We start from the raw sequence: 25,033 nt of genomic DNA on the forward strand, positions 1-25,033 counted from the left end.
TTTTGTCTTTAAAATTGGTTTCTATTTCATAATTTTCTTAGTCTTAATTCTATAATATTTTATCTAATTTGTCTCTAATTCTCCTTTTAATCTTGTGTTTAATTGAGATTTATTAGTGATCGAAGTTCAAATGTTACAAAAATGATTATCCATTATAATAGAAAGAATTTTTTATTTTTTTTTGTTATTTAACGACATACAAACATTAAGTTGTGATTTTGAAGCTTTGTTTAGGTACTGAAGAGTGAGTTTTAGCTTTATTGAAAAGAAGAAGGAAGAAGAAAAGGTTGGCAAAGACTTGAAAAATGGAGATCGTAGTCCCCACCCACCTGCCACCACAAAAGGGACAAGTCTGTATACCTTCTACTTTTATTGTATTAATTTATCATAGATTCCTTATAAATGTTCTAGTCTCCCTTGTTCTTCACCTATTGTTGTTGGATAGGTTATGTTGGTGATCTGTGACACCTGTTACCACCATATTCTGTTTTATTTTATTTATTTAATATAACGTACCATTCCTTCTAACACTCACAACCCAACTTGCATGCAACCGACATAATAGACTCCTGTTTAACTAATCTTCATCTTTACAATATTATATAAAAGTTTAGTTAAGTTTCAATTTCTTAATAAATTTAAATGTTCTTAACCGAATTTTTATTATTAAATTTTACAAAGTACTAATAATTTATTTTAATAAAGAAATATAAACAATTTTTTTAATTCTGAGTATACTATAGATAATTTTATATTGTTATATTTCTCTCATTTATAGAAATAAGGTTTAACAGTTTTTGTATTATTATGATAAATTTATAAATTTTATTACAGTATTTTTAATTGTTAGCGAGCCATGTTCTTAGCCACCTTTGGTTCTCCACCTTCCATCTCCACCTGTCACCTGCAACTTTCCTTATTAACACCACGCCACACTTTCTCTCTCCATTCTCTCTTTCGCTCTCTCTCTTCATTGCTTCCTTTTTCTCCGCAACACTTCCCTCCTTATTCAACCAATCCCCTCCTTTGCCACGCCACCGCTGATTACCACGCGATGGCGCCGCGTCTCTGGGCCTGCTTCGGCGGCAAGGGCTCCCGCGGCGGCGAAGCCATCGCGGAGCGCCGAGTCACCACGGCGGACTTCGGTTCGGAATCGAGTCGCGGCGGCGGGGGCCAGGGGGCAGTGGTGGTGGAGATGTTCTCGTCGCAGGGGTGCGCGACGTCGCCGGAGGCGGAACTGGTGCTGTCGCGGCTAGGAAGGGGGGACTTCGAGCTGGAGGTGCCGGTGGTGGTGCTGACCTTCCACGTGGACTATTGGGACTACGTGGGCTGGAAGGACCCCTTTGGGTCGAGCCAGTGGACCGTTCGCCAGAAGGCCTATGTTGAGGCCCTTGGGCTTGACACCATCTTCACTCCCCAGGTTGTGATCCAGGGCAAGTCCCAATGTGTTGGAAATGACGAGAATGCCCTTATTGAAACCATCACCAATGCTCCTAGATTCCCTGCTCCTACCTTCCGGGTTAGATATTTTTTGTTTTCAATTATCATTTTGCGTTTGCTTGCCTTTCTGGTGTTTGCTTCATTTCCTCCTTCTGTCAAATCCACAAAAATTTTGTTTTCTTCCATTTCTATTTCTTACAAAACTTTATTTAACTTTGTAAAGTAAATTGATTCAAACAATTTTCATTTTAAAAGCTTATTTGTGGAATAAAGATAGGTTGAAATCTATAATAAGATTCTCTGATATATATATATATACACACATATGATTTTTATTTACAATGTCATATGAATGTAAAATTTTGTATATAGAATTATGTAGGGAGTTTTAAGAAAAATATGATTCAATTTGATTTGTCTTTTTATATTATGCATACTGAATTCTAAGATTTGGTTTTGATTTATTGGAAAAGAATATATGAAGTTAAAATAAAAAGTAACTCTTTCCTGTTAAGACTAGGAGAAACTTATTTATAACTACTTATAAGAGAAGAAAAAATAACTTAGAAAAAATTGAAAATCAATTTATTCATGAACCTTTACAATGAAGTTTTTTATACAATTTTCTTTACATTTTTATTTTTAACATATTCGTAGTTTTAGTTTATGGAAAAATATTTTTTTTTTCTTTTTTTATCATACAAGGTTTTTGGAGAAATCTTTCCAAATTCTTTAAATTTGTTTATATATTTATCTTTTATCAAAAAAATTGTCTTCTGATAAAGAGAAGTTGATTTTAATATTTGAGATAATTTCAATATATTAATCCTTTTTATGTTAAAATTACTTTGAGTGATTATTTAATCTTAATGTAATGTGATTCGTAGATTTTGTAAAGAATAAAATTTTAAAGGCGTTATTCTCAAGTGTTTTTTTTTAATATTTGTTTCATTAATTGTAGTTTTACACATTCGCGTATCTTTTGTTACGTGAATTATTGAAGTAAAAATGATGTCTTTGGTTGGAAAATGTCTTCAAAACACCTAATGAACTTAGCTAAGTTTTGTAAGTTTTAATTTCAGCAATACCTGTCATATATTGAGAGTAACTAATCCATAAATCAGTAGACACGAGTAATTAAAAAGTTTGGAGTATTTATGACCAAATTTGTATTAACTAATTGTCTCTCAGTCAGTGTGTTAAAATCTAAAAAAAATATTTTTGGAAGAATGTGATTACTCATAATTGAATATTTTTTAACTGAAGCTAAGGAAGGGAAAAAAACTGTTATATATTTGGGACAATCAATTGTTTTTCTAATGTAGGTGTCTATGCTTTACACCTTTATCTAGTTTTTGTTTTGGTGAGACCATTATTACAGGCAAAAAAACATTTAGATTTTTTTGTTGTTGTAAGTAATTGATTTAATGTATACAACCCCTAATTATATCTTATTTTCACTTCAAAATATCAGTTCCAAACACATTTATTTGTTAAACCTCAATTCTGCCAATTTCAATTCCGTTAAATCCACTCTGGATGCACACACCAAATCTATGCAATTAGGTACCAGAAGTTATTAAACTGATATTAAATTTTGCATTTTTTTCTTAAAAAAAGGAACATATTTTCCAAGGAAAATGAGAAATGAACATATCTTAAAAGCCACAACATCACTTCTGACAAAAAGGTAAACTACAAAACTCTTCAAGATAGATCCAAAACCGAAGTTGTCATGTTCTTTTCAATACCATCATCCCACCTAACGCCAAGTGGGAGGTCACTTGCTCACCTAACGCAAATTAAGATGTTATCATGTTCTTTTCATCACCTTCATATTTAGTAGGTGTTGGATCAAAGGCATCCTTTGAAACTATCAGAGTCACTAACTATTTCACACGCAACTAAAAATCACTCAGCAACAACAATGTGAAATTCTAGCCTCTAAGATGCACACATTTGTTTTTTTCTAGCCATGGCATTGAGTGATGAGGGATGTCACACATGCCAACCAGTCAAGTAAAAGTCATGTCTGATTGTCAATTATGAAAAGTTATAGTTTATGGTCATGCACTTGTGGTGTAAAACTATTTTACACTATCATTGCATGGTCTTTTTTCTCAAAAATATTATTTGTGTGCATGCATGTATATGTATGCAAGAAGTTTTGTTTATCTGTTTTCATTGTTTTGAAGCAAAACTGTCTTTCTATCAGGCAACTTTCACCAAGCCTGCACCAGATTCATTGCAAGTGTCTCTAACAGGAGCATTGAGGACTAAGGTGGATAGCAGTGGCGCCAATGTCATGGTAGCATTATATGAAAGTGGTTTGGTCACTGACTGTCCAAGAGGGGAGAACAAAGGACGTGTTCTATCCAACGACTATGTTGTCAGAAAACTCGAAAAACTCTGCACTGTCAAAGACATCTCTGCCAAGAAAACAGTATCTGGAACAGTTAATTTTCCCTTGTGGCAAGGATTCAACAGCAGCAAATGTGGTTTGGCTGTCTTTGTTCAGAACAGCTCTCACCAGATTTTTGGTTCACAAAGTTTTCAACTGCCGGAAGATATATGATTTTTTATTTTAGTTTTATTTGTGATGCATGCTGTTATCACATTCCAATTACATTGGTGTTTGTTAGGCTATGTGTACAGATTGTGTTATGATTTAGGACAATGTTGTTTTCTTTTTCTTTTATCACAAATTTTTGCTATGTAATTTGGCCTTCCTTACTATTGACTAGATGAAGAGAGAAGTTTAAATTTGGGGCTTGAACAATTCTATTGATTGGATTTTGAAACTTGCACTATCATCGAATCCCTTCTCTTGTATTTAAGTGTTGTTAAGTTTTATCTTGTCCTCGTAGCAACTTTTCGTAGTGATTCTTTTCTACCTCTTCCATCCACATATTCGGTTTTTTTTTTCTCATATACATCTTTCTTGGCAGTTTTGCTTGGCAGTTTCTCAAGATAAATAGGAGTATTACCATTCACAATACATTGTAGAATGCTAAATTTTTTTATACATAGTTGAATTAACCCTAATATTCCTTTTTATTTGATAGTTGTCATTTTTGCTGTCAAAATAAAATAATTCTAGCGGATACTTGTTTAACACTAGATAGATAAAAACATAGAAGTGGTTAGATGACTCCAAGTCATCTCCTAACGAATCCAATAGTAAAATCATTAAATCAATGTTTATAATTGTTTTGTTCAGGCTACGAATTGGAAACCTGTCGAATACTTACTTTCTCTCTTTACTCTCCTTACCTTACTTTTTCTCTCTCTTCACCTTAGGAAAAAGTTATCCATCTCAGTCCTCCTCCTTTTCTTTTTATCCTCTTGCTTTGGCGACCTATTCTCGTCTTACCCCCACGTCCCCTTATCTTTTGCCTGTCTTATTCTCCTCTATTCCACGATTAGTCTCACCCCTAATGCCCCTTTTTGTCGGGGAAGAGGGGGATGTACCGTTTTGCTCGGACACATTAGCATGACACGTTAGATTAAATGTTCTCTTTGACTGTCTTTTTCCCCTAACTTACAGTTCAATCAGCTGACTGACTGGTTTAACCTACCCGGACATCACACAGTCCCCTAGCCTCTAGTCGAGTCGAGCTAGGCAAAGAGGCTATTGCACGTCTGACGGGTTGACCTGTATCAAGACGAGTTGCATGCTCCCAGCATGATCTTTTCTTATACAACTCAGGTTCCCAAGTCACCAAGCAATAAATGCTTTGGCAGACATGTCCCGCGAGGGTTGGTTCATTCGAAAAATCGTTTCTGCTTCTCAAATGGGGCATAATCCTTCCGAAAAAACATTTATTTTGCTTAGGACCGCTCGTTTGTGTTCTCAGTGCTTCACACGTGTCGATCACTTGATGACTTCTGATTTGATCGTTTCGACTTCCCTTCGAAGTTTTATCAAACTTCATTATTTTCCTTTCACTCACACTTATGTTGCCTCACTTCCCTCTCACTCACACTTTCATTGCCTCGCTTGCGCCACTCTGGGTTTTAGGTACCGTTTCACTCTTTTATCCACCATGAATCCCTTTCTAGCCACCATTTCTTAGGTACGTTCTCACCGTTGTCGCCTTTATATATCCCTGTTTAACAATGGTGGTTCTATTGTTTTTCTATGCCTGTTTTCACTGAATAAATTTCTTTCCTAGGTAGCTTGTTTTAGCTTGCTTGTTCTTTCTTTGAATATGGATTATGCTGATGCCTATCCCTAGGCAGAGAAAGATTTGCTTGAGGAAACCTCTATTTATATTTCTCATGAGAAGATTAGGAACCTCCGTAAGTCGTGTTGTCTAAGTAAAATTGACGAGAATTTGGTTAGGGTCATCGCTTGTGGGCCCGATGAGCCAATTTGTAAGGATGAGTCTTGTGACTCTTCCGGACCGTTCTGCTTGTTTTACGATACCGTGTTTATAAAGTTACGTCTTTTCCTTCCTTTAACTATTTTTGAGAAAGAGATTTAACCGAGCTAAACATCTCTTCGGCCTAACTGCACCCGAACAGTTGGACTTTTATCCGAGCTTTTGTCATTCTTTGCTCCCAGTTGGAATATTTCTGACTTTAAACATCTTTTTTTGTTTTTTCAAATTCAAAAGCTCCAACAAAAAGTCGTGGTCTTCCCTCAATAGTTGTGGGAGAAGAAGTTTGCTTTCCTTATTTCAATCTTCGTACAAGAATCTCAAAGAACACTTTGTAAATCTCCGACCTTCACCTAAAAGTCCAACTATCTTGGATTCCTTATATTGGTCTCACAAATCCCATTTTCAAAGTGCTCACCATCTTAACCAACTCGATCCGATGGAGCGAGGTTTTGTGAGTTTTTGGAAAATATACAAGTTATTTTCAACACCTCCACCATCTTGAAGCGGGAATACCCACCCCCAAATGCTAAAATCTTACATCGGTATATTTTAAACCTTCCACAAAATTTTATTACACTTCTTCCTTGCGTATTGTTTTAACAGTTCTTCTTTTTCTTGTAGATAAAATGTTGTCCTCTTTCATGAAGGCTGAGTTAACCGACCGGGTGAAACGCATGCACGCTGCTAAAGTCGCCTTAGTGGTTAACCCCGCCAATCTTGGGGTTGTCCTGGTCCTCTCTCAACATTCATGCTCAAACGGTCAGGGTCCCGAGGTGGAAATTATCGAGGTCGCTCAGCCGAGTGTTGCTGATCGTGAGAAGGGGAAAGCTAGTTTCTGGGATGCGGGTTTCGATATGTCGACCTACAATAAGACTCAATACCTATTAGAGGAAGATGTCTCGAGGTTAAAAAATTCAAAGGTGAGTTTTCTTTGCAAGGATGTCGAAAGCTTGCTTGGCCGAGCCACTGCTTTGGTGTGCTTGGCTAACGTCAAGGCTAAGGAAGACGCACTAGAAGAAGAAAGAAGACTTCGCCAGTTGGCCGACCTTCAGAAGGAAGTCGAACGATTGTAGGCGAAAGTTGTCGAAATGGATCGCCTCCGTTCCGAGGTGGAGCAACTAAGCCTGGAGAATTCGGAATTGAAACTCGAGTACACCATATGAAGGAAGAAAACAAAGAGAGTAGAAAGAAACTAAGTCAACAAGAGAGTAACATCGAGCTCTTGAAAGATGATGTGGCCAACTCGTTTATAGCCGGTTTCGAAGCAGCTTTAGAGTAGGTGGCTATCGTCCACCCTACCACAAATTTATCTTTGATAGACTCGTGTAAGACTATGGTGGATGGAAAATTAACATGAACATTTTGAGAATTGCTTATGCTGCTTTTCCTAAGGTCTTTGATTTATATTTATCTTTTCTGAAAAACACTATATGTTTCGTGTATGTCCTGACTAAACTATTTCTTTATAGCTATCCATCTATGATTGTTCTCTACGAGGTCGTAAGTGATTTGAAGACATCTTCTGAATGTGAAAAAACCTTTCCTCTTGCCTCCGCGAATCAATCATGAATATATCTTATTCGTAGTAAAAATGAAACAACGAATGTTTTTGTTCGTAGGAGCGTATTCACCGAATGACTAACTTGATTAGAGCATTTTAAAAAACTTTCCCTTCTACCCTTTGAATCAATCATGAATGTACATACCTGAGCAACTTCATTCACAGTAAACTTGGGTGACGAGTGTTTAGTTGAAACATCGAATCACCAGTTTGGTCTGATCATGGGGTTCGACGAATGGTTTTTACTTGTCAAAACCGTTGAAACGTTGAATCACCAGTTCATTCCAGTTCATTCCGATCATGGAGTCCGACGAATGGTTTTTACTTGTCGAAATCGTAGAAACATTGAATCACCAAAAACAGCTTTAAAAGAAAAGGAGTGCGACCTCGTTAAAAACTCCTATTCAGGGAAAAAAGAGTATCACCTACCTGTTTATTCCTCAAAGCAAACTGAAAATTGGTCCGTACACAACATACTACTAAACTAGTAAACTACACACAAACAAAAACAAGTGTCAAGCAAGAAAAAACATAATTCAACCGAAATAGAATTTAAGGCATGTTGCGTTTCATGTTCGAGGAATTGGTTTAGGGTTTAGGGTCCTCCATCCAAAGTCTCTAGTCGGTATACTTCATTGCCAAGTGCTTGTACTATTCGGTACGAGCCCGTCCACTTAGGGAGGGGCCTTTCTTAAGACCAAGTCGGCTACTTTGAAATGTCGGGGGTTGACCTTAGACTTGTAGCTTTTCTCTACTCTCCTTTTTAGTGCCTAAGAGTTTATTTGCGCATTGTCTCAGATTTTGTCTAACAAATCCAAGTTTACCTATTTTTCTTCATTGAACTCTTTGGCCAAGAAATTGAGTACGCTATGTGATTTCTCCAGTATCTCCACTAGAATCATTGCGTTCGTTCCATATACAAGACTAAAAAGAGTTTCTCCTGTCGTTGATTGAGAGGTGGTGTGATATGACCATAAGATTCTTGAAATTTCGTCGAGCCACCCTCCTTTAGCCTTCTCTAGTCTTTTTTAACCCGCATAGCAACACTCTATTAGCCGACTCAGCTTGTCCATTGGTTTATGGATTTTCAACGGACGTAAAGATTTGTTTGATTCCTAATTTGACGTATAACTCCTTCAATTTCCTGCTGGCGAACTGGGTCCCATTATCTGATATGATTTGCTTGGGAGTGCTGAAATGGCACACCATGTTCTTCCAAACAAAACTACGAACCTTTTGGGCTGATATGACTGCGACAAGTTCCGCTTCAATCCACTTTGTGAAGTACTCTATGCTGAAGATCAGATAATTTACACTACTAGAGGGAACGACCCGGGGAGAGAATCCGCAAAGACTTGTCCTTTCAATGGTCCACGTGTTTCATAGGAAATATCGAACTCCGATAATTCATAGCCCACTTGACCATGCGCCCTGCCACGTCCGACTTTTGAAGTACTTGCTTGATGGGGAGATCGATCATGACTATGATAGTGAAGCTTTGAAAGCAATGTTGTAATCGTCGTGCAGTGAAGACAACAACTAAGGAGGCCTTTTCTATGCTTTGATATCTCAACTCAATCCCGTACAACACCCTTGCTAACGAAGTATATGGGTTGCTAACCTTTTCCGTCATCTTAGACTAGTATCGAGGTTATAGCTTGGTCTGTGATGGAGAAGTATAGCCGGAGCGACGTCTTTCCTGAAGGTTTTCTTAACACTAGGGGGTTAGCCAAGTATTCCTTGAGCTTGGAGAAGGATTTTCACACTCGGTGGTCCAGGCGAACTTGCTATTTTTCTGGAGGCACTGGAAAATGGGTACCCTCGTTTGCCACTGACCGAAAGGAAACATGATAAGGTCACAATCCTTCCAATCCGTCGTTGTACCTCTTTCATGTTGGTCGGGCTCCTCATGTTAATTATTGTTGCGCACTTGTCGGGTTGGCTTCAATGCCTCTTTCAGTTAACAAGAAACCCAGGAATTTTATTGCCATACTCCAAAGACACACTTTTCGGGATTTAACTTCAACTTGTGTTTCCCAATTGTCTCAAATAGCTCTTCCAGATCGCCGAGGTGAATCTCGGGTTGTTCTAAGGTCACCACCATGTCGTCCACGTAAGCTTGTACATTTCATCCCAACATGGGATTCAGTATCCTGTCCATAAGTTGCTAGTATGTAGCTTCTACATTCTTTAACCGGAACATCATGACTTTATAACAATAATTATCGGTGTCTGTCATAAACGTAGTTTTCTTCTCGTCCCTCGGGTGCATGCTGATCCGATTGTACCCTGAAAAAGCATCCATAAAGCTTAACAGTCTGCACCTCAATGCACTATCTACCAGGGAATCAATACTCGACAATGGGTACCAGTCTTTCAAACAGGAGTTATTAAGGTCGGTGAAATCCACACACATCCTCCACTTTCTGCTCAAATTTTTCACCATCACCACATTTGCCAACCACTCGGGGTATTAAATTTTCCTTATGTGGTCGGCCTTCAACAGTTTCCGGGTCTCCTCTTTAATGGCTTGTTGTTTCTCTTCATTGTGTCTACGACGTTATTGTGTAACTGGCTTTGCACCGATTTCAAGGTTAAGGTGATGACACAGGAAGTCGGGGTTGATGCCGGGCATATCGGCTGCTGACCATGCGAAAGCACCCAAATTCTTCTGCAAAACTTCTTTCAATTTGTCTTTTATTTCTTCATGCAAAGTGACTCCCACTTTGAAAGTCTTTCCGTTTATCTAGATTACTTTTATATCTCCCATCGGTTCGGGGCGTCTTTCGTAATTAGCTTCCGTTCTAGGTCCCTTGTACAAGTTTTGATTGCATACATCCCGCGCCGACATTTGAGGTTGTTCTCATAGCATTTTCGGGCCATTTACGAACCATCGCCCGAGAGATGGCCAGAGTGGAAGTATGTCCCATACGTGGCTAAAAGCAGTTCAGTAAAAGAACTCTCCAACAGATATGAGCAAGATGAGCCCAAGTTCGACATGACGTTGAAATCACTCTTGAATAAAGAAAACGTGGTGAAAAGGCTTCAATTTCCGCAAAAGACTGATCGGATATTGGGGGCAAAAAGGGAAGCGTGGTGTGAATTTCATCAAGCCCGTGGCCATGACATAAAGAGGTGCCTAACCCTAAAGTTTAAGCTCACCAAGTTAGTCAAGGAAGGTTTTTTGGGGAAGTATCTCTGAGGCTTAGACGTCAATCGAAAGGGCAATGGTCAGCTAGAAGAGCACGATCATGAAACTCCGGTGCTTGGGGATCTCAACACTATAGCTGGCGGTTTCTCCAGCGGAGGGACCTCTTCATCGGCTCGAAAGCAGTATTCGAGGTCCGTATTATCCCTACATACTCAATTGTTTTTTGGTATTAATACTTGTATTGGTAAATTTCATCGTTCTCTTCCTGTTAGTTGGAAGTTTCCTTCTCTAGGATGGGTTAAAATTAACACTAATGAGACTGCTAGGGGATATCCTAGTCTTACTACTTGTGGAGGTATTTTTCGTGGGAGTATGGGAGAGTTTATTGGTTCTTTCTCTGTGTTTCTTGAAGTTCAGACTACTATGGTTGTAGAGTTTATGGAGTTATACATGTTTTGGAGGAAACTCAAAAGACGAGACTTAATAATGTATGGCTTGAATGTGATTATGCCTTGGTTTGTGTTGCGTTTACTGTTAGGACTAATGTTCCGTGGATGCTTCGTAATCGATGGAATACTTGTCTTAATTACTACGGGAAAATTAGGTTTAGGGTTACTCATATTTTTCGTGAAGGGAATGCATGTGCTGATAAGTTGGCTAATTTAGTTTTTATTCATAGAGAATCATTTCATTGGTATAATAGGCTTCCATCTAATTATTTCTTAGAATTCTTTATAAATAAGTATAATCTACCTATGTATCATTTTTTTAACATATGGGTTTTGGTCTAGTTCCCCCATATTCTTTTGTGTGTATTTTCTTTCTTTTTTCTCTTTTAATAATACTTTTTCATGTGATGGTAGATGATTGTTGTTACTTGAGGTGTCTGATGACTTTTTACGGCAAGTGCACCGCTTTGTCAGAAGTAATAATTGTCCCTAAGGACGGATATCGATCCCACAAGGAACAGTGAATTATTAAGTACAATAATCGCTAAATATAGAACAAAACAATTAAAAGTGTATTGAAAGTGGTTGTGTTGGCAATGATCAATAAGAAAACAGACAAAGAATTAGTTGTTTCAATTGGAAAAATAGGGATTAGGTTTCATCTCTCTCACTCTCATGTATTTTGATTAGCATGTCAATATTAAGTTCTTTGATTGAAATTGATGCCCGTATAAAAATCATCTATATCGATTCCTCGCATATAAAATCCTTAAGAATGTCCCCTAACTATCGATCCCTCGCATAATTATAAGAACAACTTAGAACGAAGCTCAGACGTTTAATAGCAATTAACATTTCAAGTCTATTCCTAGCACTCAAATATATTAAGTATTGTTGTTTAGGTCCGAACCCTAAAAATACCTCCCGGTCAGATTTAAGATTCTCAATTTGTCACGGAAAATTAAAAGTAAAACAATAATACCAATAATCAATCAGGAACTGAATATTAATATATAAAATATCACCTCAATACATAAGAGTTTGAGCAGATTACTCCCAATCCCAAAGGGTAGAATTAGCCACGCATACTTCTATCACCTTCCATTCTCCCAATTGGGTTACAATTCACTCTATGGTGTTTTCCTCTCAATCTGGCACACTAAGGTTGAGCCTCTAGCCCTCTATTTATCCTAGTTTTCTAGGGTTAGATTGTTTCCTATGTCGCGCTAATGGGCTAAATGATAAAACATAAAAAAGGCTCAATCTTTCTTTGCATCTTTTTCCATTCTGGGACCTTCTATCTTTATCTTTTTAGCTCAAATCATTCATCTTTAATCCAAATCTCCAATCTTCCTTAGAAATCTGCAATTAACACCAAATTTGGGAATAAAATACTTTTATTCAAATAAAGATCATAAAAAATGTAAAAAGGTATAAATTCATAAATTAGGGATTATTTTATATGTAAATTAGCAATAAATCCTCATAAGTGCCTATATTTTAATATGAAATATTACTGAAATTAGACACTTATCACTCTCCCCAACTTAAAATCTTGCTTGTCCTCAAGCAAAGTAAATGAATATATTTGAATTTAAATATCAAACAGCTTAATTCACTAAACAACAAATCAAATTAGAAACTTATGATGCTTCCAATTTCAAATATAAAAAATTATAGACACAATCAATTTCCAGGATAAAATCAAAACAAATAAATGAAAATTCATCAAGGAATATCTTCTCATATGCTCACGGGTAAGTGTTTCTCTCTATTTTCACTGAATCATAACAAATCACAGTTGCTTTTCATTTCATCTTCAAATCACAAACATATTAGAAACATGAATCTTAAGGTCTTTTACAGGGTTGTAATGAGGCTGGGCTTCCAAAAAATATTGGTTTTTCTTAGATAACAAAATGCACATCTTAAAGAAGAAGAACATACCTACAATTCAATTATAGAGAACATATATGTTATCTAATTACCACTTTCTTCCAATGTCACCTTTTTCCTCATTTTCTTTCTTTTCATGAAATTTTTTTCTATCTTTCTTTTTTTTTTATTTCTTTTTCTTCTTCTGTTTTTGTTTTTTTTTTCAATAATAGGAAAAGATTCTTCCTCTTTTCAACTTTTTGAACTTTCAAAATCAGAACCAACCATTCCCTTTTCTATATGTATTGCATCTATGTTCTCCTTCCTTAGACATGCTAAAGGGTAGAAAATTATATCAATAAAGGTTAAGGTGCAATATTAACAAAAAATTTCTTAGCCCAAAGGGGATATAAAAAAATTGGAATTCTAATATAAAGGTTGGCTTTTTGGCCCTGGCTCCTAATTAACACAAACAAATGCCTCAATCATCTTCATGATCTTTTATGATGCAACAAAAATAAAAATTAAGCAACCACAACTGTCAATTCATTAGTAAAACTCTCAAAACTGTTTAAGGTTCACACGCTCACTTGGTTTAAATGGTCTCATTCCCTTTTGTCTTGTCATTATTTGTCCTAATCAATCATCCTGTTAAATTTTCATGTATCATAATTTTAACTACATTTGAATAGGGATTCAATCATATTTTCTTTTCTAACCTGTGTCTAATTCATCTCACTGTTTAATATCTAAACACAAATTCTTTTTTCCACAATTCGAAATTAATATTCTAGTTCTTTTTTATTTGAGAAAAATAAACTAGAAAGCAAACAAATTAAAACTGAAAATTTATTCAAGAAAGATAATTCAAAACCTAAAACTAACAAACTAACAAAAACAACAAATTTATTCAAAACACAAAATAAGCAATTAAAACAAACTAAAAAAATAAACAAATAAAAAAAACAAAATAACCGAAAAATAAAATAAAATAAATAAAAACTAAACAGAAAATAAAATTTAAATAATTGAAAAGAAAAGAGAATTAGAGAGATAGAACCATATTTTTTCTCAATCCTCTCTTCTTAAAAAGTCATCCAGCTTTTTGTTAAAAATTTTATCTATAGTCTTGCTTCATTTGCTGGATCTGCCCCCTTGACTAATAGAACCTGTCCTCAGGTCAAAATACATAACCTGCAAAATGATTAGGAGGCATACAGGATTTTTTTTTTATTATTATTATTATTTACTTTTTTTTTTATATATATATATATATATATAAAATCAGCAAAGGTAATAAAACAACATAAAACTAAAATGTGGACTGGGTTGCCTCCCAGTAAGTGCTCTTTTAACGTCATATAGCTTGACGCCTATGTCTTTATGGGTCATCTAAAAGGATTACCATAGTGAGTGTTTCCTGTTCATTACCCAAGTAAGGCTTTACCCTCTGACCATTTACAACCCAACTTCTGTGTGATTTTGGTTCTTCTAACTCTATTGCTCCATACGGCTTTACCTCTTTCACAACATAAGGACCTGACCATTTAGATTTTAACTTTCCAGGAAAAAGTTTTAATCTAGAGTTGAATAAAAGCACAGATTGCCCAAGGTAAAAATTTCTTTCCACAATCTTCTTGTCATGATATTTCTTTGTGCGTTCCTTATAAAGCTTTGAGGAACTATATGCGTTTAACCTCATCTCTTCAAGTTCATGGATTTGCAGTTTTCTCTTTTCCCCAGCCGCTTTAGCATCTAAATTTAGTGTTTTTAATACCCAATATGCTTTATGCTCTAATTCCACCGGAAGATGACAAGCTTTCCCATAAATCAGCTGAAATGGGGAAAGGCCAGTAGGAGTTTTAAATGCCGTTCTATACGCCCACAGAGCTTCATCAAGTTTGATTGACCAATCTTTCCTTGATGCAACCACTGTTTTCTCTAATATTTTCTTGATTTCTCTGTTAGAAACTTCTGCTTGCCCATTTGTCTGTGGGTGGTAGGCTGATGCTACTTTATGACTAATCCCATAATGCTCTAATACTTTCTTCAATTGGATATTACAAAAATGAGACCCACCGTCACTTATCAATACTCTTGGAGTGCCAAATCTGCAAAAAATATTCCTTTTAAGAAATTTGATGACTGTCTTGGAATCTGCATGTTGTGCTGGAATTGCTTCCACCCATCTAGAAACATACTCAACTGCCACTAGTATATATTCATTTGAAAAAGAAGATGGCAAAGGCCCTATAAAATCAATGCCCCAACAATCAAAGACTTCAATTTCTTGAATATTTTGTAATGGCATCTCATGTCTTCTAGAAATGCTTCCTGTCCTTTGACACCTATCACATCTTTGTACTAATGCATGTGTATCTTTAAACAACGAAGGCCAGAAAAAACCTGATTGAAGAATTTTTGCAGTTGTCTTTTCCCCATTAAAATGTCCTCCATATGCTGAATTATGGCATTGCCATATAATTTTATTGGCTTCATCTGAAGAAACACATCTTCTCAGCAAATTATCTGCACCCATTTTAAACAAATGAGGATCATCTCACACATAATGATTGGCATCCTTAAAAAATTTTCTTTTTTGATGCCAGTCCAAATTCTCCGAGATTGTTCCAGTAGCTTTAAAATTGGCCATGTCTGCAAACCATGGCCTCTTTTTGATTATCAGTAGCTTCTCATCTGGAAATTCAGCAAGAACCTCCGGCTCTAATGTGGTTACGTCATCATTTGCTAGTCTTGATAAATGATCTGCTACATTGTTCTCACATCCTTTCTTATCTTTGATCTCCAAATCAAATTCCTGCAACAAAAGTATCCATCATATAAGTCTTGGCTTAGAATCTGCTTTATTCAATAAATATTTTATTGCAGCATGATCAGTGAAAAAAATGACTTTAGAACCTATCAAATAAAATCGAAATTTCTCAAGTGCATACACTATAGCTAGTAGTTCTTTTTCTGTTGTGGTGTAATTACTTTGAGTTTCATTCAAAACTTTACTTGCATAGTGTATTACTTGAAAAATTCTTTCTTTCCTTTGTCCTAAAACTGCTCCTATTGCATAATCACTAGCATCACACATTATCTCAAAATTAAGTTTCCAATCAGGAACAGTTATGATAGGTGCAAAAATGAGTTTTTCTTTCAAGATATTAAAAGCAGTTAAACAATTATCATCAAATTTAAAAGGAGTATCCTTATTGAGAAGGTTGCATAGGGGCTTTGAAATCTTGGAGATATCTTTAATAAATCTTCTGTAAAATCCAGCATGCCCTAGAAAACTTCTGATTCCTTTGATGTTGACTGGTGGAGGTAACTTCTCAATGACTTCAACTTTTGCTTTATCTACCTCCAGCCCTTTATGAGAAATTTTATGGCCTAAGACAATTCCTTCAGTGACCATGAAATGACATTTCTCCCAATTTAGCACAAGATTTGTCTCCACACATCGCTTCAGTACGAGATCAAGATTAGCTAAACAATCATCAAAAGAAGATCCAAACAGAGAAAAGTCATCCATAAAAACTTCAATGCATTTCTCAATCATATCTGCGAAAATAGCAAACATACACCTTTGGAAAGTTGCTGGCGCATTACATAAACCAAATGACATTTTTCGATAAGCAAAAACGCCAAATGGGCAAGTAAATGCTGTCTTCTCTTGATCTTCTGGATTAACCACAATTTGATTATATCCTGAATAACCATCCAAAAAACAATAATATTCTTTACCTGCCAATCTTTCTAATATTTGATCCATAAAAGGTAATGGATAATGATCTTTCCGCGTAGCTTGATTCAGTTTCCTATAATCAATGCACATCCTCCATCCTGTAACAGTTCTTGTAGGAATTAATTCATTTTTTTCGTTATAAATAACTGTCATACCTCCTTTCTTAGGTACCACCTGTACCAGACTAACCCACGCACTGTCTGAAATGGGATAAATCATTCCTGCTTCTAAAAGCTTTTGTACCTCCTTTCTAACAACCTTGGTGGTTGAGCCACAGGTTTGAAATCTTGCTCCATGTGAATTTTATGCATGCAATATGCTGGGCTTATACCTTTCAAGTCAGCAAATGTCCATCCTATAGCTTCTTTATTTGCCATCAACACTTTTATCAACTTTTGTTGTTCCTCTTTGGATAAATGGTTGCTTATGATAACTGGCTTCTCCCCATTTTCTTCAAGAAAAACATATTTCAAATGAGTTGGCAACTGTTTCAACTCTATTTTCTGAGGGGTGTTGGCTTTGTTCAGTTCTAATTCATCAAAAATCCTTTGTTGAACTTCTTTTGTCTTTCCCAGCTCTAACAAACATTCCTTGACTTCCTTCTCCCCACAGTCCTCACAATTTTCATTATCATTTAAGACTGCTTTCATCAATGAATCATCTATAAATATTTCTCTGTGATTTTCCAAATACAGTTCATCCAATGCATCCATCCTAAAACAATCATTCTGATCAATCGGATGTTTCATTGCTTCAAATACATCAAAGCTAACTTCTTCATCCTGCACTCGAACCTTCAACTTTCCTTCATCCACATCAATCATAATTTTTGCAGTCTTCATAAATGGGCGTCCAAGAATAAGAGGTACTTCAACATCTTCCTCTATGTCCATGATCACAAAATCAACTGGGAAGTAAAATTTGTCTACCTTCACCAAAAGATCCTCTACTATCCCATGTGGATATTTTATTGATTTGTCAGCTAATTGCAGTGTCATCCTTGTAGGCAGAATTTCAACATCCCCGATTTTCTTCAACATAGATAGTGGCATCAGATTTATGCTTGCCCCAAGATCTAGTAATGCTTTGGCCACTGTAAAATTTCCTATTGTGACTGGCAAAGTAAAACTCCCAGGATCTTTAGATTTTTGTGGCAATGATTTTTGAATAATGGCACTACATCCTGCTTCTAGCTCCACAATTCCTTGTTCTTTTAATCTTCTCTTCTTGGTCAACAAATCCTTCATAAATTTGGCATAAGTAGGCATTTGTTCCAAAGCTTCAGTGAACGGAATACTTATCTCTAGTTGTTTTAGAATTTCACAGAATCTGATAAACGGTCCTTCTATATTCTTTCTGGAGGGAGCATGTGGATAAGGTAAATCTACAATTGGAACACTTTTTTTTTCATTCTCTTTTTCCTTTTTTTTCTTTTCTTCCTGTACCCTCTCATTTTTTTCTTTCACTTCTCCCTCTTCACTCTTGTTTTTTTCTTCCTCTTCTTTTTTTTCTTCCCTATCAATTTTTCTTTCTTCACTCTCTATGTCTCTTTCCTTACTTTGTAGATTATCACCAATCCCCTTTCCTACAACTACTCCACTTCTTGTAGTGATTGACTTACATTTCTCCCTGAGTTCCCTCAAATCTTGTGTAAGTTGCTTAATTTGTGTCTCAAAATTCTCAACGTTCTTCTGCACAACCAACATGGTGTGTGTAAATTTTTTTGTAGAATCTTCCATTTTGCTCATTCTCTCTTGGGACACATGATCTAATAGTTGGAGTTGTTGAAAAGTTCCTTGCTTTCCTTGATCTTCCATGTAAAACGATTTTTCTTCAAAAGAAATATTATGGTAAGCACATTGCTCACTGGAATGCTCACCTCCACATAGTTTGCACCTTAATTCTTGATTCTGCCTTTGAATAACATGTAATTGTTGAGGCAATTTCGCCATTTGTGTGGTTAACTGCTCAACCTGTTGTGTCAAAATTTGATTTTGAGCCAATAATGTATTTTCAATCCATCCTTTCTTCCGAGTACTTCGTCCATCATACTGGTCTTGAGAATCTGTTGATGCCAATCCATTAATAATCCTCGTTGCTTGTTCGGCATCAAGAGTCATCATTGTGCCACCAGCTGCGGCATCTAAGAGCATCTTCATATCAAATTTGAGACCATTAATGAATATGCTCAGTTGAGCAATGTCTTCAAACCCATGATTTGGGCATTTTCTCAATATCATCTTAAATCTTTTCCATGTCTCACAAAAAGACTCCTCTGCTCCTTGTCTGAACATAGAGATTTCAGACTTAGCTTTAATGTAGCGAGAGATTGGAAAAAATCTTTGCAGAAATTTTTCTTCTACATCCTTCTAGCTCGTGAGCTCTGATTTGGAAGTGAACTAAGCCAATCCTTAGCTTTTCCTGCCAATGAAAAAGGAAACAAGCGCATACAAACATTATCAACATCATCTGATTCAAAGCCCATTACTCCCACCAATTCATAAAATGTATTCAAATGTGAATATGGATCTTCATGCTCCATTGCTGTGAATTGATGGGCACTGATAAGAGTAAGAAAATTGAGATTTATTTCCAAGGCCTTAGCGGTAGCAGGTATTGCGATACTAGAATAATGTCGTGGTCCTTGGTATATGATATAATCTCCAAGTGTCTTCTTGGCTTGTTCTTCTGCCATTTTGCTTCCTAAAATATTAGTGGGAAAGAAGAAAAAAAAAGAGAGTATATTTTAATTTTAATTTTTTTTTAATTTTATTTTTAATTTTTTTTAATTTTTTATTTTTAAAAAATAAACAGAAATTTAAATTGCTAACTAAAATAAAATAACTTCCTAAACTATAAATTAAAACATAAAATAAAACACTAAAATGACACTAAGAAAATAAAACAAAGATATTCAGAAAAAAATAAAAATAAAAATAAAATATAACAAAAATAGAAATAAAAATATATAAATAAAATAAAAACTAAAATAGAATAGAAGAAAACAATGAAGACGAAAAATAACTAAAATCAAGAAATAAAAACAGAATAAACTAAATACTAGAAATAAAAACAAAATAGAATAAAACAGATAAAACAAAACGTAAACAACTAACTAACTTATTTTAAAGATACTACGTAAACTAACGTAAAAATAAAAGCTAAAACTAGTAATAGATAAATAATTAAAACAAATAAATAAAAACTACCTAAACCTAAATAAAACTACGTAACTAAACCTAAAAAAACTAAAATAAAATAAAATCAAAACAAAAATCAAACTAAATCTGAAAATGAATAGAAATAACTAAAATCAAAATAAGAATTAAAATAATAACAGCAAATCAGCAAACTAAAATAAAATCAAATAAAATAAAAAAGAATCTGTAAAAAAAAAAAAAAATTAAAACAAATCAAAACAATTAAAATATTCACAATATTTAGGAAATTATACTCAACAAATCAAAACCTGTCCCCGGCAACGGCGCCAAAAACTTGATGACTTTTTACGGCAAGTGCACCGCTTTGTCAGAAGTAATAATTGTCCCTAAGGACGGATATCGATCCCACAAGGAACAGTGAATTATCAAGTACAATAATCGTTAAATATAGAACAAAACAATTAAAAGTGTATTGAAAGTGGTTGTGTTGGCAATGATCAATAAGAAAAGAAACAAAGAATTAGTTGTTTCAATTGGAAAAATAGGGATTAGGTTTCATCTCTCTCACTCTCATGTATTTTGATTAGCATGTCAATATTAAGTTCTTTGATTGAAATTGATGCCCGTATAAAAATCATCTATATCGATTCCTCGCATATAAAATCCTTAAGAATGTCCCCTAACTATCGATCCCTCGCATAATTATAAGAACAACTTAGAACGAAGCTCAGACGTTTAATAGCAATTAACATTTCAAGTCTATTCCTAGCACTCAAATATGTTAAGTATTGTTGTTTAGGTCCGATCCCTAAAAATACCTCCCGGTCAGATTTAAGATTCTCAATTTGTCACGGAAAATTAAAAGTAAAACAACAATACCAATAATCAATCAAGAACTGAATATTAATATATAAAATATCACCTCAATACATAAGAGTTTGAGCAGATTACTCCCAATCCCAAAGGGTAGAATTAGTCACGCATACTTCTATCACCTTCCATTCTCCCAATTGGGTTACAATTCACTCTATGGTGTTTTCCTCTCAATCTGGCACACTAAGGTTGAGCCTCTAGCCCTCTATTTATCTCTAGGGTTAGGTTGTTTCCTATGTCGCGCTAATGGGCTAAATGATAAAACATAAAAAAGGCTCAATCTTTCTTTGCATCTTTTTCCATTCTGGGACCTTCTATCTTTATCTTTTTAGCTCAAATCATTCATCTTTAATCCAAATCTCCAATCTTCCTTAGAAATCTGCAATTAACACCAAATTTGGGAATAAAATACTTTTATTCAAATAAAGATCATAAAAAATGTAAAAAGGTATAAATTCATAAATTAGGGATTATTTTATATGTAAATTAGCAATAAATCCTCATAAGTGCCTATATTTTAATATGAAATATTACTGAAATTAGACACTTATCAGTGTCAACCTAGCTGAGATGTCACGTTGCATAGTGATGCCTAACATGAAAGCTTTTATTTAAAAAAGAGAGTTGAGATAGTTGTGCAAAAAATATAAAAGAGATTAAAGCAGCAAACAAACAAACAGTTGATCCCCAAGTTCGTCTACCATTAAATTCTTCACAAGTTTTCTAAAGATTAATCCTTTCTTAATCTTCCAACAGAGCTAAATCAGATTGAACATGCGTTAATCTGATTCAACTGAAACTCACTAGTAAAACATGCGTCAACTAGTTTAATCAGTTTCTACTTTGTTCATTGTGTATACTTCATGAGAATGCTTATCCCCTCTGTTGAATCATGCGCCCAAGAAATTAATTTGAAAGATGTGAACTAATTAAGAAACCAAAGTTTAAAATAAGGAAGACTCTCAATCATGTGTGTTAGAATGTATGACTTTAAACTAGAGGGGGGTGAATGGTTTAAAGAGGGTTTTCGCCAAATTTTTAAGATAGAATGAAATTCTTTGCTAAAAACCATATTAGGAATTCAGTTAGCCAAGAACAAAGCACAAAACAGTAAAGCACCAGAAAAACAATCAGTTGTTTCGCAGAAACAATCGATTGTTTATACCAGTAAAAATAACAACAACTGAAATTAAAGAGTTTAAGGAAGAGAGAGATGCATAAACAATTTATACTGGTTCACTCTTAAACCAAGAGCTACATCCAGTTTCCCAGAAACCACTGGGGAATCCACTAGGTAATCAAAACCAGATTACATACACACACCACCAAAGAAGTGACCTTGATCCCCTCAAGAAACACACTTGCTTTGACTCAGCACACACATACCAAGAATGTTGATCTTGACAACCTCAAGAGCACACAACCCTTCTTGGCTTTACAACACCTGAATGTACACAATATCTAGAACAAATTACACTGTTACATAATCAACTGGAATCAATACAGAGTAATCCTATTCCACTTCTCTCTTGAATAACCAAAGCTCAAAGTGAAAAACTTAAATGTTTGAAAGCTCATTGAAAACTCAAATATGTTTTTCTTTCAAGTTGTTTGTTATAAAAAATTAACAAACTATTTATATTATTCAAATCTTGGTCAAAGCATTTAAAGTAGGAGCGTATTCGGTTATGAAATCAATTAAAGCTCACTCAGCTACCAAAAATGATTATGTTAGAGTTTTCAAACAAACAATCGATTGAAAGAGCGAATCAATCAGTTGCTTTGGTTTGACAACAAGTCAACCATCCAAAATAGTTTTTAAACTCTTTCAAAAACACCTAAGTATAAAACAATCGGTTGTTTCGATAAAACAATAGGTTGTTTTTCACTTAGTTTGAAAAACACTTTAAACTTAAAAGATTTGAAAACACTTAAGCTTCAGATTCAACAAAGAGTGGATTACAAAGATAAACTACCCCATATCCTACTCTAAAACACAGCAGCAACTTCAAGCAACTCCAGCCTTCCATCAAATGCTAGGATTTGGATTCTTTCAAAGCTTGAACACACTTGATTCAACAATGTGTTCATGTACAACCTCTTACAAAAACCAGTTTTCGAGGAGATTAGAATATTAAAACAACTGCTATAGAGAATTAAAAAATGAAACTTTTATTGATCAAAACCTCAAAAACTCAATGGGAAATTACAAAGGAATCAATCAAAAAGGTTTAGTCATCCATGCGGAGGCAAAACAAAAGAATTACAAAAAATAAAAGAAAGTAAGAAAACGCTATGAAGCTCCCTTTTCTCTTTGAGATTTGTCTTTTATAGGTTTTTCTTCTCCAAGGATCTTGGTAAAATATTCTGGTTTCAACTTTCCTGAATTCTTGTATTTTGCAGAATATTTGCTTACAATTCTGTTTCTGAGATATTGTAGATTTTATTTTTATATTCTTCTCCTCAGATTTTGTTTTCTATTTTGATTCAAAGAAACAACTTGAACATTTGCATATTTGACCCATTTGTAAAGATAGACACTTCCTTCAAACTAATCTAAAAAACAAAAAATTAACACAAAAAATAGTTAAGGCCTGAATAAATTCAATTATATGAATCTGAATTAAAACAATAGATTTATTTACTATTATATTATAGTCCAATAATTTATGATTAAAGTTATTGAATACGAATAAATATATGCTCATTATTATTATATTTTTATTACTAATAAAAACATATAAGTAGAGAAAAATATTAATTATTTTACAAACTAAGTTTGTGAAATTAAATTGTTTTAAATACATTTTCTGACAAATACATATCTGATTTTTTGAAATTAAATTAGATTTAAACATAATTTCTGATAATTACATTTCGGAAGACCTGTATTATGAAAACTATCTAACCTATTTATTTCATTTGTATTATTATTGTCTATTTTTCGTCATAAAATTATAATAGACTTAGGTAAAAACAAAATTAAATAGTCAATTGGATCCAATATATCACACATCACAAATCAAACAAAAAAAAATATTATCTAAAGAAATTTGAAGACCATAGTTGATTTTGTAACCTCTACAAGAAGCCATTGCTGCATAGCAAATGTTTCATTCCACATGTTTCTTGGTTATTATATACTTGTATGATGGATTTCACCTAGTTAAATAGTCACAAGGTACTCTCCAACATTTTTATTATGATGCTTTTACTTAGTTTTAGTCTTCTTTAATGTTAATTAAATAGAATTTTAAGGTGATGGGATTAATTTAAATAATTAACAAATTGACTAAATGAGGACAATTATCATAAAAACATAATTAATTATAAGCAGAATTGCTCAAAAACAAAATTGGAATTAGTTTTAAAAATAAAATTAAAAAAAATTGCTTATCCGGGGAATCGAACCCCGGTCAGTACCGTGGGAGGGTACTATGATACCACTACACCAGATGCGCTTGGTTGATAAGGAAACTATCGATTTCAAGTTATTTCAAACACAAAAGAACTGTAAATATGATAAAAAGAATTATATAAACAATGAGTTTGATTTACAATTAGAAAACAAGATTGATTTTCCTTTGTTTTGTTACTGATTTTATCACTTTATTTTCATCATTCTTATTACCTTAAAATTAATCAGGTTTCATGTTTTTTATGTAAGTAATCATGGAACACATTTTACATCTTTAATAAGTTAAACGAATGATTACAAATCGTGTCACCATAAAAAAAATTGATCATTATTTCACAATAACAATAGTGATCCAAATTTGACAGATAAAAGGCTATATTTTTTTTAAAGATAAATAAGCAAATACATTTTAATAAAAAAAATAAGAGACCACAAATTATATTTTAGTCGTCGTCTAATAATAAATTGCAACAAAAGGGTAAAATATTTTATTTTAAAATTAAGTATTATCATCATCCTCTAAAAAATTTAGGCTAAATTAAGATTTTAGTTTTTTAAATTTTTTTATTCATGAATTTTGTTCTCGCATGGCCGATCTTGGTTGGACTTGGAAACGAGCTCCAAGCTGAAGCGACTTTGCTAGGGTGTTGAACCGAGCTGATGACGCTTTGTAACGAAAGGGACTTCACCTGTTGATCACACTCCGACGATCAAGTCACTAAGAGCATTCAAACTATAAATTCGTATCAGTCTAGGGTTCAAAAAAGCTTACCGTTATTCGGGGTCTAAAACCCCTTTTATAAACATTCTTTCAACGATTTTCATCAACCTTCAACAATAAGAATATAATCTCAACAAGAATATAATTTCAACCATAAGAATATTCTGTTAACGTGCACCTTTATTTTCGGGTGCAATGCCACATCATTCCTAACAACTTTTATTTGAATTTAAAAGATATAAACATTT

The 25,033-nt window shown here is 34.4% G+C and overlaps 2 protein-coding genes, 1 non-coding gene and 1 pseudogene across 3 annotated transcripts; 2 read left to right on the top strand and 2 right to left on the bottom strand.

Annotated features, from left to right (window-relative positions):
- The first annotated feature begins 869 nt into the window (after positions 1-869).
- On the top strand, positions 870-4,253 carry LOC137828063 (uncharacterized). Its single transcript, XM_068634485.1, has 2 exons — positions 870-1,519; positions 3,656-4,253. Exons 1-2 carry the CDS (start codon positions 1,055-1,057, stop codon positions 4,013-4,015), a joined length of 825 nt encoding a protein of 274 aa, XP_068490586.1. The 5' UTR covers positions 870-1,054; the 3' UTR covers positions 4,016-4,253.
- A 12,586-nt stretch (positions 4,254-16,839) lies between these two features.
- On the bottom strand, positions 16,840-18,852 carry LOC137806096 (uncharacterized). The gene has a single exon (XM_068606047.1). The coding sequence runs from the start codon at positions 18,850-18,852 to the stop codon at positions 16,840-16,842; it is 2,013 nt and encodes a 670-aa protein (XP_068462148.1).
- Positions 18,821-18,926, top strand: LOC137811598 (small nucleolar RNA R71; annotated as a pseudogene).
- Positions 18,927-24,036: 5,110 nt separating this feature from the next.
- Positions 24,037-24,107, bottom strand: TRNAG-CCC (transfer RNA glycine (anticodon CCC)). Its single transcript has one exon. It is a non-coding gene; the product is annotated as a tRNA-Gly (tRNA).
- Between the last annotated feature and the right edge of the window lie 926 nt (positions 24,108-25,033).

Source organism: Phaseolus vulgaris, chromosome 11 (assembly GCF_000499845.2).
Source record: "Phaseolus vulgaris cultivar G19833 chromosome 11, P. vulgaris v2.0, whole genome shotgun sequence".
Taxonomy (NCBI): domain Eukaryota; kingdom Viridiplantae; phylum Streptophyta; class Magnoliopsida; order Fabales; family Fabaceae; genus Phaseolus; species Phaseolus vulgaris.